Source organism: Eptesicus fuscus, chromosome 6 (assembly GCF_027574615.1).
Source record: "Eptesicus fuscus isolate TK198812 chromosome 6, DD_ASM_mEF_20220401, whole genome shotgun sequence".
NCBI classification, from domain to species: domain Eukaryota; kingdom Metazoa; phylum Chordata; class Mammalia; order Chiroptera; family Vespertilionidae; genus Eptesicus; species Eptesicus fuscus.
Genome location: NC_072478.1, coordinates 21,028,099 through 21,046,382, shown reverse-complemented (window position 1 = coordinate 21,046,382; position 18,284 = coordinate 21,028,099). Strand labels below are relative to the sequence as shown.

Genomic DNA, 18,284 nt, shown 5'->3' with positions numbered 1-18,284 from the left:
TGACAGGTGCTAAGTACTCCCACATTCCCAAGTGAAGTGCTAGGACACTGGATCAATTAGCTATGACTGCATTAAAAAATTACCCCAAAACTTAGTGACTTAAAACAACAATAGCACTTTTCTCATATGTCCTGTGGTTCAGGAACGCAAGAGCAGCTTAGCTGGGTGGTTCTTGCTTGGGATCGCTCACTTGTTTGCAGTCAATTTGTTGGTCAGGGCTGCAATCATCTGAAGGTTCAACTGGGGCTAAACGAGCCTCTTCCAAGATGGAGCCTTCACATGACTTCACTGTTCCTCACCATGGGAGCCTCCACAAAGGGTGATTGGTTGTCCTCTCAACATAGTGGAGGCTAAGGTGGAAACCACAGTGCCTTTTATGGTCTAAATCTACAATCCCAAATTATGATCTCCACTATCTTTATTTGTCAAATGGACCACCTGTGAGTCATTGTGGAAGGAGACTGCACAAGGGTGTGAATACCAAGATGTAAGCATCATTAGGACCATCTTTAAACCGGGCTACTATAATCATATACACAGAACTTGCAAAGGAAGTTTTCACACTTAGTTTAACCTTGGTGGGTATTTAAAAAGGAAAAGTTGAAGAGAGAAAGAGGTCTATCTACCCCATGGGAAAGCCAAAAGATGAGGTCTTGACTCACACCCAACACAGCATGAAGTGAAAAGATAGACAGAAAAAAAAAGGCTGCAGTAGGAGTGGTTGCCTCTTTTGATACAGCAAGGATATGGTAGTTTCCTGTGATCAAACTGAAATAACCAGCCTGAAGCTATTTGGAGAACTCTGCTCAAGAGGGCAGCCAACTTGTATTTCTCAAAAGGACTGCCATTGGTCTTTGGGCCCAACAGCCTTAGAATTGTCTATGGCTCCTCCCTTCTCTCTCATTCCATGGCTATGGCAAAGGGAATTTTCAAAAGCATATCTCATGTCCTGCATGGTCTTATGAAATGTGACTTTGGTGCTACTTAAGGAATAGAGTCTAATTCTCTTCCCACTAAATCTGGACTGGCCTTAGTCTCTTATAACCAATAGAATGCTATGGAAGTAACATCTGCCATGCAGCTTCCACCTGGATCTGTCAGAACACGTGCTCCCAGAGCCATGTCATGAGAAAGCCTAAGCCACATGGAGGTCACAGGGAGGGCCTCCACTCAAAAGTCTCAGCTCAACCCAGGTGCCAAAGGTTCTAGCCCCCAAGACATTAGTCACTTTCAGCCCTATGAGTCTTCCTCTCTTCTGGTCAAATGTTAGTAAGTCTAGTTGGCTCTGCCTTCACAATATATCCAGCATCTGGGCCCTTCTCACCTCCTGGTATGAGCCACCATCATCTTTCACCTGAATTACGGTCATAACCTCCACCTTGGTCGACCTGCTTCCCCCTTGGTCCTCAAGATAGTCAAACTAATAAAAGCAGAGAGGTGGTTGCCAGGGGCCAAAGGGAGAGGAAAATGGGGAGATGTTTATCAAGGGTTACAAAGCTTCAGGTATACACGATGAATAAGTGCTGGAGAGCTGTGGTGTAAGTAATGTGACTAGTTGACAATATTGTATTGTGTACTTGAAATTTGCTAAGAGGGTAGATCTTGAGTGTTCTCACTACAAAAAAAAGGAAAATGGTAACTGTGATGTGATGAATATGTTAGTTGGCTTGGTTGTGGTGAATATTTTACAATGTATATGTACATTGGGTCATCAGATTATGCACCTTAAATATATACAATTTTTGAACCTCAAAAAAGCTGGAAGAAAAGCAAACAACAGCTTGTCTTGATTTAAACTTTTGCTATTTTGTTCATCATGGATTTTTTCCTTTTTTATTTTTTAAATATTTTATTTGTATATCATCTATCTAGAGGGAGGAGACGTCTAAAATAAAGGTGTCAGCAGGGTCATGCTCTCTCTGAAGGCTCTGGGCAGGGAACCTTCCTGACTTTCAGCTTCTGGGGGCTCCTGGCATCCCTTGGCTTGTGGCCACATCACTCCAATCTTTGCCTCTGTCTTAACATGGCCTTCTCTCTGTGTGTCTCTGTGTCTCAATCTCCCTCCCTCCCTTTTTTTTTATCCTCACCTGAGGAAATTCTTTCCATCAATTTTTAGAGAATGAAAGGAATGGGGCGGGGAACAGAAACAGAGAGAGAGACAAAGACAGAGACAGAGACAGAGAGAAACATCAACATGAGAGAGACACATCAACTAGTTGTCTCCTGCACGCACCCCAACCCTCTGGTTTGTGGGCCGACACTGTCACCCATGAGCCACACCAGTCAGGGCTCCCTCTCCTTTCTCCAAAGCTATATGCCATACTGGTGGCCTTAAAGACACAGGAAGAGGCCATGAGACCAGGAAGGCAGCTCTCCCTAGCAAGGGAGACTCTCAGGAAGGCAAGAAAATAGACTCTTCCACAAGACTCTCTGAGGAAAGGCCTGCTGATAACTTGGTTCAAGCCAAATGAAATAATTTGAACTTCTAACCTCCAGAGCTATAAAAGAATTAAGTTCTGTTGTCTTGAGTCACTAAATTTGTGATATTTTGATATAATAACCATAGGAAACTATTACATACCCCAAAGGACAATACCCCAATCCGCTTTGTAGGGGCTTTCCACTACCATTAAAAGGAAACACAACTCAGGTTGGCTTCAACAACAAGGAAATCCCATCCAGCCCACGTTCAGGTTAGAGTAGCAGGCTGAGGTGCCGTGACAGAGATTCGGAACAAGAGTGGCTTCCACAAAGCAGAATTTATATCTCAACTCACAGTCTCAATATTGGCAATCAGCAGTCTTGACAAGTGGAAAACTGTCCCCAACACAGAGGGAGGTGGGTGGCCCCAGGCCTAGCTGAGCGGGTAGGGGCAGCAGACCAGCCTCCCTTTCCAGAGAAAGCTAACCGGGGGCCAGGCTGTCCCCTGTTACAATAAATGATAGGGATGGTCTCCTTCTGACGTTGGGGAAGTCTGAGAAGGAAGGAAGAAAGAGCTGTTCACCCAGCAAACACCCGTGGAGCACACAGGGGGAACATATGTGTGGTTTTGGGGGGTCATGGAAGAGAGAGGACAGAGATAGAAGTGGGATACACCAGCCAAGAGGATCAATAGCATCTCTGCCTATCAAGGGCGTCTTTTGAGGGGAGTGGCCCTGGAGCAAGGTAAGTGCAGTGGATGGACTCGCTGTGTGGGAGTGATGGCCACATGGCCCCTAGGCCATCCCTCAGGGCCTGGCTCACAGCAGGCAGGGAGGCTCTGGCAGTGGAATCCAGTCCCATCCACTGGGTATAACATAAGACCATGGGCCCAGGCTGACCCCGGCTCTGCCCCATTCTTCTGTGTGACCTCAGGGGGAAAACAACATCTCTGAGCAACTATCTCCTGATACATCCAAAGGGATGAGGGGTTCAGTCATTTGTTCATCCACTCAACAGTTATGTATTGACCACCTACTATGTGTTAGGCCCTGTGCTAGGTTCTAGGAATCCACCGGTGAAAAAAAAATCCCTTGCAATAAAAAGGAAGATCACAAAATGGAAATCATACACAGCATGTTCTCAGACCAGAACCAAATTAAACTATAAATCATAGACTGATATCTGGAAAATCTGCAAATATTCAGAAATCAAGTCACATCCACGCATCAAAGAGGAAGTCAAAAATTACAAGTATTTTTAACTGAATGAAAGTGAAAGTGTGACCTATCAAACCATGTGGGGTGCAGGTAAAACAGTGCTAAGAGGGAAAGTTGGGACATTAAATGCTTATGTTTAAGAAGATGATCAGGTATATTTGAAAGATGCTAAGAGAATAAATTATTTTGTTATTTTTTTTAGATAATACTCTTAGAAATATATTTTTATTTATTGATTTGAGAGAGAGAGAAAGAGACATTGATTTGTTGTTCCATTTAATCATGCATTCATTGGTTGATTTTTGTATGTGCCCTGACCAGGAATCAAACCCACAACTTTGGTGTATCAGAACGATGCTCTTAACTGAGCTACCAGACTAGAGCTAGAAATATCTTTTTCACATGTGCTTCTAGACTTTTCTACATGCATCACAGAATTGTCTATATCTCTGAACACTGTTCAGAACTACATGAACAAAGAACACTCATAAAAACATGACTTTCACATGTGTCCTTTTTTTTAATATATATTTTTATTGATTTCAGAGAGGAAGGGAGAGGGAGAGAGAGACAGAAACATCAATGACGAGAGAGAATCATTGATTGGCTGCCTCCTGTACGCCCCACACTGGGGATCGAGCCTGCAACCCAGGCATGTGCCCTGACCGGGAATGGGGCCGGGAATGGAACCTGGAATTCCTGGTTCATAAGTTGATGCTCCACCACTGAGCCACACCGGCCGGGCCAGAGAGTAAGCAGATCTTAAAAGTTCTCATCACAAGAAAAAAATTGTAACGATGTGTGGTGACAGTTGTGACCTAGACATATTGTGGTGATCATTTTGCAAGATATACAAATATTGAATCATTATGTTGTACACCTGAAACTAATATAATGTTATATGTCAATTATACCTCAATTTTAAAGGAAGAAGAAGGTGATTAGGAAAAGGCCTGACAATTGAAATAGACCAAAGGAGGTGGGGGAAGGCCTGGATTTCTGGAGGAAGAGCATTTCAGGCTGTGCCAAGGCCCTGAGGACAACAAGCTCCCGATGCGTCTGAGAAACAGGAAGTCTTGAATCCAATGGCCCCTTCTCTGTGAGACTTTCTAAAATGACCCTGTGTAAATTCCCAAGCCAGCCCTTCTCGTACGTTCCACCATTATGTTTCTCCCTAAAAGTTATCCCCACCTGACATTCCATATATCTCACTTCTTTCTCTTGCCACTGCCTGTCTTCCCCACCATTGGAAGCTCAGCTCCATGGCCTGGCACACAGTCGGTGTCCAACGAATGTTTGTTGAATGAATGAGTAACATCCTACCCACCAAGCACTGACTAAGGCCACTGCCCGGCCAGGCCTCTCCAGGCTCACGCGTCCTCAGCACCAGCCAGCCAGCCACCCTCCACGCAGGCAGAGCGTCTGGACCAGCTTAGAGGCAAGCGTCCTGTTTGCGCCCCGGGCAGGGAGGAGGCCCCCACACACACACTCCCCGGGGTTTTCTGGCCAGGCCTCACTAACCTTGTTTTTCCTCCTCCCCCGGAACTGAATTACCCAGAGGTTCCGATCTCCCAGCCAGCAGACCATGCCGAGACACAGACGCTGCCCAAAGTTTCCTTCTCCACCCCCGGTCCACTTGGGGCCTCTGAGGCTGTTCTGCTCACAAAATGCCAGAGCAGCCCTGCCTGGGGCAGGCCAGGAGAGCGAGGGAGGGAGGAAGGAGGTGCAGAGAAGCTGTGGGCAGCGAACCAGGGCACCTGGGGGGGCACAGGAAGGTCTCCTTGTCAGCTGGTTGGTAGAGAGAAAACAGGAAGGTTCTGGGCACAGATAACTAAGGCCCAGCCCCTCCCTCATTATCCTTGCACAGGCTGCCTAATACCACCCTCACCCTAACATCATCTCCCCCAGGTCCCCAACTCTGAGCATGGACAGGACAGACTGAAGCATCTAAGTCCAAGGACCTCAGGACAGAATGGGCCCCATTCCACCCCCCACCCAGAGTCATCCCTGGCTTGGCCCCCTTCAGCCTCCAGTGACATGACTGGACCCAGGAGGGAGTGCCTTCTGGTTGACCGCTTGGTTAGAGAGCATGTATTGGGTGCTGACTAGGTGCCAGGCAGTGAGCGCTTTTCATGCACCCAACCATCTAACTGACTCCTCCAAACCACCCCTTGCATCTATTCATTTGTGGACTTGACAAGTATTGGCTAAGCACCCATGGTGGGCCAGCTCCATTCTACGTGCGGGGAATATAGCAATGAACAAGACAGACAATATTCCCTGCTCCACCAAGCTGCCGTTTGAGAAGAGAAGAGACGGAAAACAAGATAAATAGGTCAAATGGATCTCAGGCTAGATGGCACGAGGTATCACTGATGAGTAAACTGAGTATCCCTGAAAGAGGCTGTCACTTCCCTCGGTCATCCAGGGGGTCTGGGACCTTAAATTGCCTCCGTGAGTACAGAAAAAGGGAGGGGGAGGAGAGACGCCCAGGGCCGGGCAGGGCGGGGCTGCCTGGTACAGCTGTACAGGTTGTACACTGCACAGCTCCAGGAGTGCCCTTCACAAAGACCACATGTGAGTGCTGCTCCAGAGTCAGGAAGGGCACAAATGCAGGCCGTGGCCTGGGGAAGGGAAGTCTCCATCACCACCGGTCTATTCTCCAAAGCTGCCTTTTCCACTTAGTATAGAGTGGCCACTCCCCCATTTCCACACATGAAAGTCTAGCTCGGCAGTCCTCCCAGGGTGCTCCCCAGACCAATAACATCACCATCACCTGGGAACATGTGATAAATACAGAGCCTGGGGCCCTACACCCCAGATGCCAGGAACCAATTCCAGTATGTAATAATTACAAGAGTTTCATCAAAAGGTTGCTACTGGAGGAACCAAGATGGCGGCATAGTTAAACAACTAATCTGCTGCCTCACACAACAATTTCAAAAACACAACTAAAAGACAAAAACGTCTACCACCCAGAACCACGGGAAAGCTGGCTGAGTGGAAGACTGACAGCTAAGAACAGAAAGGAGCACAATCGCTGAAAAGCTGAGGTACGGAGGCACGCGAATCGGGCCGGCAGTGGGCGGCTGGGTGCGCGGCTTTTCTTCAACCCGCAGGGAGACAAGCTCCTGATCACTCTGAAATCCAGTTTCTGGGGACACTCGGGGGACCCAGACACCTACGGGGAGAAGCTGGACTCTCGGCCATTGGGTCGGAAAGTGAGAGTGACTTTTTTGCGGTGGTGCGCCCAGCAATCATTGTTTACTGCGCTGGAGCGCGGGGCGCAGGGACTTGGAAACGGGAAAGGCAGAGACGGCTGACGGCAGCCATCGCTGTTGGCCACGCCCCAGCCTAGTGACGCCCTGAGACCTCACCCAGCCCTGAGGCCCCACCCTGAGGCCCCGCCCCGCACATTCTACAAACCCGCCCAGGCTCCACACAGCGGCTTTTACATATAAATGGCCTGTTCTGTGGCAGCTTAACCAACTGCAGCTCCAGTCAGATTGCTCCAAAACTGCCCAAGCAAAGGAGGAGAAAACTAGCCCTTACTGTAGCTCCTGCTGGGGAACACACAGTACACAAGGGTACACCAAGAGTGTCCACCTCAAGTAACTGGGAGGCTGACCCGTTGAACCAATAGGACACCTAGTACACAAAACTACCCTACCAACTCAGAGAAGCAGAGAATATGAGAAGGCAAGGAAACAGATCACAAATCAAAGAAATGGAGGAAAACAAGCGATTGGACATAGAGTTCAAAACCACGGTTATAAGGTTTTTCAAGAATTTCATGGAAAAGGCTGATAAATTCCATGAGGACCAACTAGAAATTAAACATACACTGACTGAGATAAAAAATATTATACAGAGACCCAAAAGCAGACTAGAGGATTGCAAGAATCAACTCAAAAATTTGGAATACAAAGAGGCCAAGGACACTCCTCCAGAGAAGCATGAAGAGAAGAGAATTCAGAAAGTTGAAGATAGTGTAAGAAGCCTCTGGGACAACTTCAAGCGAACCAACATCAGAATTATGGGGGTACCAGAAGAAGAGAGAGAGCAAGATGCTGAAAACCTATTTGAAGAAATAATGAACGAAAACTTCCCCCACCTGATGAAAGAAATAGACTTACAAGTCCAGGAAGCGCACAGAACTCCAAACAAAAGGAATCCAAAGAGGACTACACCAAGACACATCATAATTAAAATGCCAAGAGCAAAAGACAAAGAGAGAATCTTACAAGCAGCAAGAGAAAAACAGTTAGTTACCTACAAGGGAGCTCCCATACGATTATCAGCTAATTTCTCAACAGAAACCATGCAGGCCAGACGGGAGTGGCAAGAAATATTCAAAGTGATGAATAGCAGGAACCTACAACCAAGACTATTCTACCCAGCAAAGTTATCATTCAGAATTGAAGGGCAGATAAAGACCTTCACAGATAAGAAAAAGCTAAAGGAGTTCATCACCACCAAATCAGCATTATATGAAATGCTGAAAGGTATTCCTTAAAAAGAGGAAAAAGAAGAAGAAAGATAAAAATTATGAACAACAAATACATATCCATCAACAAGTGAATCTAAAAGTCAAGTGAATTAAAAATCTGAGGAACAGAATAAACTGGTGAATATAATAGAATCAGAGGCATAGAATGGGAGTGGATTGATAATTCTCAGGGGGAAAGGGGTGTCTGTGTAGGGAGTATGGGAAGAGACTGGACAAAAATCATACACCTATGGATAAGGACAGCGGGGGGGGGGAGGTAAGGGCAGAGGGGGGGTGGGAACTGGGTGGTGGGGAGATAAGTGGGGAAAAAGGAGAAACAATTGTAATCTGAACAATAAAGATTCATTAAAAAAATAAATAAATAAAATAAAATAAAAAATAAAAAAAAAGAAAATATTAAAAAAAAAAAAGAGTTTCATCAAAAGGTTGGTGAAGCTTGGGTGGCTCAACAAGGGCTGAGCCACATATGTAGTTTACCTGTTGGAATGGCTAAACGGCACTTCCCCCAAACCTGAATAGGATTGCTTGCTGCCAGACAGCTCAGGGCATTTTATTGCCTCCTGTTGGCCAAACACCTGAACAGCTGTAGGCTATTCCCCAAACTGACAATGCTTCTGTATCCTACCCTTTGAAACCTTACCCTTTGAAGTGTATGTCTCCACCTTGCCTTAGGACAAATTGTGTTAATAAATAGCACGGAGTCCTTAGACAAGGGGTAGTCTTTCAGTTCCTTTAGCTGAAGCTCCTCTGACCCCCAACGCCTTTCAAAATTATCTATCGTCTCCGTACTCTTTAATAATCTATGTGCAGCTCCTTTCTCCAGATTGCTGAACCCTTTGTAAGGCTGGGACAAGAACCCCGGCACCCAGACCTCCCACTTCCAGGCTGGGTCCAGCTTTTACTCCACATGAAATGGGGGGGTGGGGGGGACTAAAAGAGGGTTTGAGCAGAGAAATGGCATGATCTGATTTCTCTTTTTTTTAAGTCTTTATTGTTGAAAGTATTAAATATGTCCCCTTTACCCACCCCCCCCATTGGCCCCTTCTAGCCCACCCACACCCACACCCCACCCCAGGCCTTCACCACGCTATTGTCTGTATCCATGGGTGATGCATATATACATACTAGAGGCCCGGTGCACAAAATTCGTGCACAGGTAGGGTCCCTAGGCCTGGCTGGTGATCAGGGCCGATCGGGGCCTTCTGGCTGTGGGCCAGGGCCTTCCTTCATTCCGCGCCACCCCCTGGTGGTCAGCGCACATCATAGCGAGTGATCAAACTCCTGGTCTCCAGTCAAACTCCCAAGGGGTCACTTTGCATTTTATATATATAGATAAGTTCTTTGGTTGATTCTTTCCCACCCACCCTCCCCACCCCACCTTCCCTCTGATTTCCCTTTTGACAGGTGCACCCTGAGAGTTGGAAATAGAAAAACAAACTGGAGATAGAAAACCAGTCTGACTCTGTTACGGAGCACGTTGGCCATTTCTCCGTGGATCGGACAGATGCGAAATACCTTTCCTTTCGTAAAGTTATTCTGAGAGTTGTGGTCCGAAGACGAATTTGTTTTTTGTTTTTTTTTTTTGTTTTTGGTTTTGGTTTTTTTTTTTTTTTTTTTCATTTATTTCAGAGAGGAAGGGAGGGGAAGAGAGGGATAGAAACATCAATGATGAAAGAGACTCATTAATCAGCTGCCTCACCCCCAACTGGGGATGGAGCCAGCAACCCAGGCATGTGCCCTTGACCAGAATTGAACCTGGGACCCTTCAGTCTGAGGCCGATGCTCTATCCACTGAGCCAAGCCAGCTAGGGCCCAAAGAAGAATTTGGAGGAGTTACCACTGGTGGAAACCATTCATCCTAGTTACCACCACCGCCTCCAGCTGTCCCAGACCCTTACTCTTCCTTCAAGATTCATAGCTTAATTACACTTGCAAAGGCACTTTTTCCAAATAAGGTCACATTCACAGGTTCTGAGGATAAGGGCATGGATATATCTTGGAGAGGGACCACTGTTTGACGCCCTACAGGTTATATTAAAGTCCCTCATGGGACTGTCAGTGGAGAGAGATTCCCTCCACCCCGCCCCTTCTCTTCTTGGTCACCTCTATGTCCTCAAAGTTCTGAAACGGCCATTCATTAAAGAAGTATGGCCCTAGCTGGTTTGGCTCAGTGGATAGAGCGTCAGCCTGCAGACTGACGGGTCCCAGGTTCAATTCCGGTCAAGGTCACGTACCTTGGTTGCAGGTTCCCCAGCCCTGGTCAGAGTGTGTGCGGGAGGCAACCAATTGATGTGTCTCTCTCACATCGAGGTTTCTCTCTGTCTCTCCCTCTCCCTTCCACTCTCTCTAAAAAGCAATGGGGAAATATCCTCAGGTGAGGATTAACAAAAAAGACCCCCAAAAAAGCATGAAGTAGTAATAATAAGTAATACTTATCTAACACTGTGTGCCAAACACTTCTCTAAGCACCTCATATCATTACAACATTTCCATTTTACAGAGAGCTCAAGGCCCTTGTCCAGGCCATACTACTAGGATTCTGACCCAGGACACCTGTTCTCTCACATGGCAGGAATCCCCAGCTGGCCCAAGTGGAGGGACCTTACCTATTACAAACACAAAATAAATTTTCTGAAGAACCCAGGTCATTGCTGTCCCAGGAGATAGAGCTGGCATAGAACAACCATAACTAAACGTCCTGATATTGAAGCCATTCAGGCCCCAGGGGAGTGCTTCCCAGCCTCTCTGGCTGATGTCCTACTGTGTCTGAATCCTGAGGTTCTGGTTCTGCCGATGATGGAAGCAGATGCTGCTTTGGAGTATGAGGAAGACAAGCTTATGTAGGAGAAAAGACAAATATCTTGTGTATTCGTTTCCTAAGGTTGCCATAACAAAGTTCCACAAAGTAGGTGGCTTAAAACAGCAAGAATTTAGTCTCAGGGTTCTGGAGGCTGAAAGTGCAGAATATGGCGTGGGGCAGGGCCGCGCTCGCTATGAAGGCTCCGGAAGAGGAGCCTTCCTGACGGGATCCATTGCATCCCTTGGCTTGCAGAAGCAGCACTCCGATGGCTGCCTTCATCTCACATGATGCTCTCTGTGTGTGCATAGCTGGACACCAGTCATTGGATTAGGACCCATCTGAATCCAGAATGATCTCATCTTCATTTCACCTACTAAGACTATTTTCAAATAAGGACACATTCACAGGTCCCAGGGGTTAGGAGCTCAACACATTTTTTAAATATGTTTTATTGATTTTTAGAGAGGGAGGGAGGGAAAGGGAGAGAGAAACATCGATGAGAGAGAGACATCAACATTGATTGGCTGCCCCTGGCCAGCCCCTGCTGGGGATGGAGCCTGCAACACAAGCATGTGCCCTGACCAGGAATCAAACTGGTGACCTCCTGGTGCATAGGTCAATGCTCAACCACTGAGCCACACCATCTGGGCTTCACTTCAACCTATATTTTGTGGTGAGGGGACACACTTCAACCCATAACCCCTTGTCTAATGAAATCTATTCTTACATAACCAAGTATCATTTCCCAACACTGTCAAGCTCCCAATGAATGGCTGCTCTTTGTATTCCAATGACGGGTTCCAGAGAGAGTAACAAATCAGCACATTTGTTGCAGTTGCACATTGAGGCCAAGAAATATTTAGCAGTATTAAATAATGTACTCTTAAATTTGCATATAGGTAAGCCCTAATGTAATAGGTGTGAAATGTAATACCAATTCTTTTTTTATATATATGCTTCTATTTATTTCAGAGAGGGAGAGGGACAGAGAGACAGAATATCAGTGATGAGAGAGAATCATTGATCTGTTGCCTCCTGCATGCCCTCCCCCTGCCCCACTGGGTATTAAGTCCACAACCAGAGCATGTGTCCTGACTGGGAATCAAACTGTGACCTCCTGGTTCATAGGTAGATGCTCACTCAACCACTGAGTCACGTAGTCGGGCTGTAATACCACTTCTTTACAGTGGCCACTAGAGGGATACTAGAATTGCAACTTGTTTCATTTTCACAAAAGTATTCAATAGGATTTATTTAATATTTTGGCTCTCAATGGTTTTAGTTATAAACTAGTGGCCCAGTGCATGGGTTCGTGCACATTGAAAGGAAATTAATTAGAAGGTGGCTGGCGGGGTGGGACTGGGCAAGACGGGGCCGGACACGCCCTGGAGCCAACCTCCCTCAGTCCCTCCCTGGCCAGCCGCACCTGGGACGACTCGAAGGATGTCTATGGTCACTGCAGCTTGTCAGTAAGCCAAATTCTTGGCCGACAGTGCCCCAGCAACAACATAACCCACGGCCGAAGGTGGAATCGTGTGGCCCCACGAGGAATCGGGCTCCCTCCTCTCTGGTTCCCGTCTGTCACCTGAGAACAGCTGCTGCCAAGTCACCGCAGCTCGGCAGCTCCTACATTGAGCGTCTGCCCCCTGGTGGTCAGTGCACATCATAAGCACTGGCAGTTGCTTAGCCTTTTATATGTTAGATAACTTTATTTGCATATTTAAATTAAATCCACTAAAAGATTTTTTTGGAATAATTTTATTTAAACTTTTGATATTCACTAAATATATCACTGATACTATGCAAGGCTTTTTAAAACAAATTCGAATGTTTTTTGTGAAAAACCATGTTTTTAAAAAATATGATTATAATATACTTACCTGGCAGGGGAGATACCATGATCACGAAGGTGGTTTTCCCAGGGCGAGGCTTATCCATTGCACTCCGGATGTGCTGACCCCTGCGATTTCCCCAAAAAAAAAAAATATGATTATAATATGAAAAAATGTCTCCATTTGTGCTGTAGCCTGGGGAGATCAGGGGCGCCCAGTGAGGGTAGGGGAAGGCCCCGGACCCACGTCGTCCTTCCTCCCTTCGGTTCCCCACCCAAGTGGATTTCTATCCAGAGGCAAAAAAAGAAAACAACCTACACACCCCCGCATTCATTGGCAGTCACAGGATGCTGAAAGGGGCGCACCGCGCCTGTAATGTCTCCAAATAGCCACCAGGTGACGCCAGAAATACCGGAAGTCCTCCGGACTCATTCGTCTCTATGATCCCCGTGATGGCCAGCGCAACCCGGAAGCTGAGACTAGCGAGGGGGCAGTGCTTCCGGATAGGAACGAGGTGACCTGACTGCCACAGGAATCTGTGGCGACAGCAGCCATGGGAGCGCACCTGGCCAGGCGCTACCTGGGCGATTCCTCAGGGGAGCCAGACCCCCTGCGGATGCCCACCTTTCCGCCCGACTACGGCTTCCCCGGGCGCAAGGAGCGCGGTGAGATCCAATGCGCAGGCGCGGCCAACGAGCGTGGGGTGCGGACGCCTTAACCCCGGGGTCCGCCGGGCTGGGCCCAGCACTGACCTGGCCGCGGGGAGTAGGGAGGGCAAGCGTGACCCTGCCTGAGTGTGGAGGCATTCAGGGCAGAGGGCACGGCTTGAGGGAAAACCCGGGGGAAGAGTGGCGATAGGGGGCTAACCAGGCGCTGGGAGCTGGGCTTGGTCCTGGAGCCGGCGGGGACCCAGGGGAGGGCTCATTGCGAAGGGACGTGTTCATTGTCCCGATGTCACTCCTGTTCTTAAATGCAAGAAAATGCAAAGGGACTCACGCCATACATACTGTCGTGCACGTTGCTTTCTTTTTTTAAGTATGTTTTTATTGATTTTAGAGAGAGAAGCATAGATGGGCTGCCTCCTGCACACACCGGAGATGAAGCCCGCAACCTGGGCATGTGCCCCGACCGGCGACCTCTAGGTGCATGGGACGACGCTCAACCAACTGAGCGGCACCGGCCAGGGCTGCACGTTGCTTTTAAATGTAGTAAAAATACCACAAGCACATCAAACGCCAGTCCTGGGCCAGGGTCCCAAGTTGGGCACCATGGATACAGCAGGCACCGGTTAAAGCAAACTCGCGGCCCTGGGGGTGAGACAGCGGCCCCAGGCAGATCTGGGGGTCTACACCTTGGAGTAGTATGGAGGCAGGCTTCCAGGAGGCAATAGCTGGAAGCCGGACCTCAGGGTAATGAGTAGGAGTTGACCACGCGGAGACCCGGGAGAGGGGAGAGCCAGCGTTTGTAAGCCGAGGAGACTCGATCTGATTTGCTTTGGCAAAAGGTTGTGCTGGCTACCGGGTGGGCGAGGACTTGGGAGACGGATGTGCAGAGAGGTCTGGATTTGAGAGAACGTTGGGAAGTGGACTCCTCCAATGGCCCGGTTCCTGGTACTTGTTCAGCCCTGCATGAGCTTGCAGTCCATTGATCCACCTACCTTCTTACACGTTAATCCTTCCCCCTGCTTCTCTCACCCCACTTTGCTGTTTTGCAAACACCCACAGCCTCCTGCTCGGCTAAATACAACCCTGGTTAAGCCCAGCTCTCCTTGGCTTCTGTCCCTATCCAGCTGAACATCATGGGAGAAAAACAGCCTCTACAACTGTTCTCCCCATCAACCCTCTGGTTGATCCTTCCTGCTGCTGGCTTTGCTGATACATTTCCTGGCCCTTCCTTCACCCCCTCCCTCCTAGATGAGTGTCCCATCCTTCTCTCTGACTCTAGTACCTCCTTTCAGCTAGTCACTTTGAATTCTCTTATTCAGAAAATAGAAGCTGTTTCCCTATTTGGCTCAGTGGTTAGAGCGTTGGCCCACGCACTGAAGGGTCTCGGGTTCGATTCCAGTCAAGTTGCAGGTTCGATCCCAGGTCCTAGTCAGGCACGTGCGGGAGGCAACAAATCAATGTGTCTCTCACATCCTTGTTTTTCTCTCTCTCCCCCTCCCTTCCACTCTAAAAATCAGTGGAGTCCAGCAGTGTGGCTCAGTGGTTGAATGTCCACCTGTGAACCAGGAGGTCACAGTTTGATTCCTGGTTGGGGCACCTGCCTGGGTTGCAGGCACCATCTCCAGTAGGCACCAATCAATGATTCTCATTGATGTTTCTATCTCTCCCTTCCTCTCTCTGAAAAAATCAATAAAAACATATTTTTGAAATAAAAAAAAAAAATAGAAACTGTCAAAAGAGCTCTCATGGCTCCCTGGCACTCCTCCTGTGCTGTTACTTCAGATGATCTGGCCCTGCTCCAGAAAACCCCTTGTGACCTCCATCCCATCCTCTCACCTGTCCAAGGGCACCCCTATCATTCTCCCTTTCTCTTGCAACATTGTTTTTCCCATCGACATGCAAATACAATAGTTGCTTTTACTGTTTTAAATCCTCTCCTGGACCCCCTCCCCCTCCAGCTCTCTCCACTTCACTGCAAGAGCTCTGATCCAGTTTGTCGCACACACTATTGCTATACCCCGTGTCAATTCCCAGTTCTAACCGGCCCCACTGCAGCAGTGCCAGGCATAGCTGATCGCTGCCTCTTCGTGAAAGCCCCTTCCTCACCTGGCTGCCAGGATCCCCCCTCCTGCCCACCTCAGTGTGGGCTCCTTCACTGATTCTCCCTCCACTCCCCGTATCGTAAATATTGGGGAGGCCCAGGGTCTCCACTCACTCCCTAGGGTTCTCTGCTAGTTCCCTAGCTTCAGATGCCTTCTGTGTCCCAGTGCTCCCAAGTTTTTACTTCCAGCTGGGCCTTGACCCTGAACCTGACTCATGGACCTCGCTGCCTACTTGGCGTCTCTCCACAGTGTTAAGGAGCATCTTGCACTCAGCAAGCCCACTCAGACCACATGCTCAACCCAGATCCCTGGGGCGTCCCAAGGCCTGTCCCCTCACCTTCAGGCCTTTGCACCTGTTGCTCCCCTACTGGAATGCTCTTCCCCCAGGTGTCTTCATGTCTCATCCCTCACTTTCAGATGCCACTTTCTAAAGGACCCCTTCATCTAAAATTGTGACCCACCCCAACACTGCCTCTCTCCCTTGCTTTATTTTCCGGTACTTAGCATTGTGGACATTCTGTGACATTGGCTCCACCTGTTTGTAGTGTGTCCCTCCAAGAGCAAGATCCCTAACACCTAGGTACTCCATAAATCCTAACCGCTGACTGATTGTGCCAGGTGCAGGTAGCAGTCACATTGCCATGGAAACCAGCAGGGGGGCTACAGGTGGATTATGGGCCTGGCACTCAGACAAGGTGAGGGTGGGGGTACCGAGTTGGGGCTTAATGGTCTATGGCAGTGGTTCTCAACCTTCCTAATGCCAAGACCCTTTAATACAGTTCCTCATGTTGTGGTGAGCCCCAACCATAAAATTATTTTCGTTGCTACTTCATAACTGTAATTTTGCTACTGTTATGAATCGTAATGTAAATATGTTTTCCGATGGTCTTAGGCGACCCCTGTGAAAGGGTCATTCGACCCCCAAAGGGGTCACGACCCACAGGTTGAGAACCGCTGGTCTATGGGGTGTTGATGGAAGCCATGGATTAAAAGGAGCAAAGGCTCTCAGCAAGAACCTCAGGAAGCCAAAGCCACAGAGATGGGAGGAAACCTGGGGAGGGGAAGAGAATGTTCAAGAAAGAAGCTAAGGAAGAGCAGTGTCCTGGGGTCTCAGTTGCCCTTGTGAGAGCCTTGTGTGGGCAGAGTGTGGAAGCCAGAGGGGTTCTGTGCAGGGACAGGAGATGAGGACCAGGGCCTGAAGGCGACAAAGACACGGGGTTCAGAAGCAGAGGGAAGAGAAGCCAGTGGGGGGAGATTGCAGGGGAGTTGGGAGATTGCCAGCATGGAGTGTGCACCCAGACTTCTAAGGGCCCCAATCAGCCTCCTGAAGGGTGACTTGGTCCCAGGTCAGGTTTGCCAGGTGGATGGGGGGCAAGCCCAGTGGCTAGTTCAGCTCTCATTGAGGTGGCCACTGAGCACTTACATTCATTCCTTCATGCTCGCTCAGTTGACTTTGGAGTGGGGACTGTTAGTCCACTCCTAAGGGGAAGAAACTGGGTTTCCAAGAGGCCACACTCTGGTGAGAGGGCAGAGCCGGGATCCAGGTCACCCCAGCAGCCCAGCCCCCACACTGGGTTATGCCCAGCAGAGGGGAGCGCTGGGAGAAAGTGGGTTCTGCAGGGTGGGACTGTTGGCAAAGTGATCCCAGAGCGAGGAGAGGGGAGCTGAGGATCCAGTGTGGATGCTGAGGTGCCTGGGGTGATGGGGAGACAGGGACTCTCCCCTTGTCTGGGCCTCAGTGTCCAGGATTGCCTTTGAACAAATGAGAAAAGGACACTCCATCTGGCAGAGGATGGCAGTCACCTGCTGCCACACAGTTGACCTGTGGGGGGCGGGCCTGAGCTGTGACTCTTGGTTGCATGTGTCTCCCTGGACTCAGGGCATCATGGGGAACCTCCAGCAGTTAAGCCCCCAAAAGCCCACCCTGGCTGAGTCCCACCCACTCCCTTCCCACAGAGATGGTGGCCACGCAGCAGCAGATGAATGATGCACAGCTGGTGCTCCAGCAGCGAGACTACTGCGCTCACTACCTTATCCGGCTGCTGAAATGCAAGCGAGACAGCTTCCCCAACTTCCTGGCCTGCAAACACGAGCAGCACGACTGGGACTACTGCGAGCACCTAGAGTGAGCCCCAGACCCACCCCTTATCCCTCACTCCCCCCACCCCCCCACCCCCCCTCAGCCCAAGGATCTTGAGGCAAAGGACAGTGAACTAACCCGAGTTTCTAGCCAGGCCCCCAGCTTAGTTGAAAAAAGACTCAGGAGGTGTGTTGGGTGGAGGCAGGTGGGGCAGGCATCTTTGAGGCCACCTGGAGGATTAGCCATGCCAGGGTTCCAGGTAGGAGGGCTCACCAGTGTCCACCAGAGGCAGAGTGGGGGCAGACCCCAGACTTAAACCAGGGGCACAGGTCTCCAAGGCCTCCCAGAGTGCTCTGGGGTGCAGTTCCAGCCCACTGTTGGCTTCCCAGGGCTAAGGGAGGGCCAAATCAGGCCAAGGAGCTATAACGCCCTTTCTCACGCTCTGCCCACAGCTACGTGATGCGAATGAAGGAGTTTGAGCGCGAACGGCGGCTGCTCCAGCGAAAGAAGCGGCGGGAGCAGAGGGAGGCAGATCTGGCCAGAAGCCAGGTGGCCGTGTAGTGGGGCCCACCCACCACCCTTGGACAAGGGGAGAAATAAAAGCTTCAGGCCCTCAGCCCAAGCCCTGCCTATTCCTGTGGTATACTGGTTCCCAAA

At 49.2% G+C, this 18,284-nt stretch overlaps 1 protein-coding gene and 1 pseudogene across 1 annotated transcript; both read left to right on the top strand.

Moving 5' to 3' along the window:
* The first annotated feature begins 12,820 nt into the window (after positions 1 to 12,820).
* LOC129149606 (U1 spliceosomal RNA) lies at positions 12,821 to 12,999 on the top strand (annotated as a pseudogene).
* A 248-nt stretch (positions 13,000 to 13,247) lies between these two features.
* NDUFB7 (NADH:ubiquinone oxidoreductase subunit B7) lies at positions 13,248 to 18,249 on the top strand. Its single transcript, XM_008157967.3, has 3 exons — positions 13,248 to 13,445; positions 17,504 to 17,672; positions 18,080 to 18,249. Exons 1-3 carry the CDS (start codon positions 13,334 to 13,336, stop codon positions 18,186 to 18,188), a joined length of 390 nt encoding a protein of 129 aa, XP_008156189.1. The 5' UTR covers positions 13,248 to 13,333; the 3' UTR covers positions 18,189 to 18,249.
* Positions 18,250 to 18,284: the final 35 nt, after the last annotated feature.

Bases quoted from the DNA above. Each gene is read 5' to 3' on its own strand.
- NDUFB7 (XM_008157967.3), top strand. From the start codon at position 13,334: ATGGGAGCGCACCTGGCCAGGCGCTACCTGGGCGATTCCTCAGGGGAG. The intron at 13,446-17,503 runs GTGAGATCCAAT...CCCTTCCCACAG, and splicing joins CCCCGGGCGCAAGGAGCGCG to AGATGGTGGCCACGCAGCAG. The intron at 17,673-18,079 runs GTGAGCCCCAGA...CTCTGCCCACAG, and splicing joins GACTACTGCGAGCACCTAGA to CTACGTGATGCGAATGAAGG.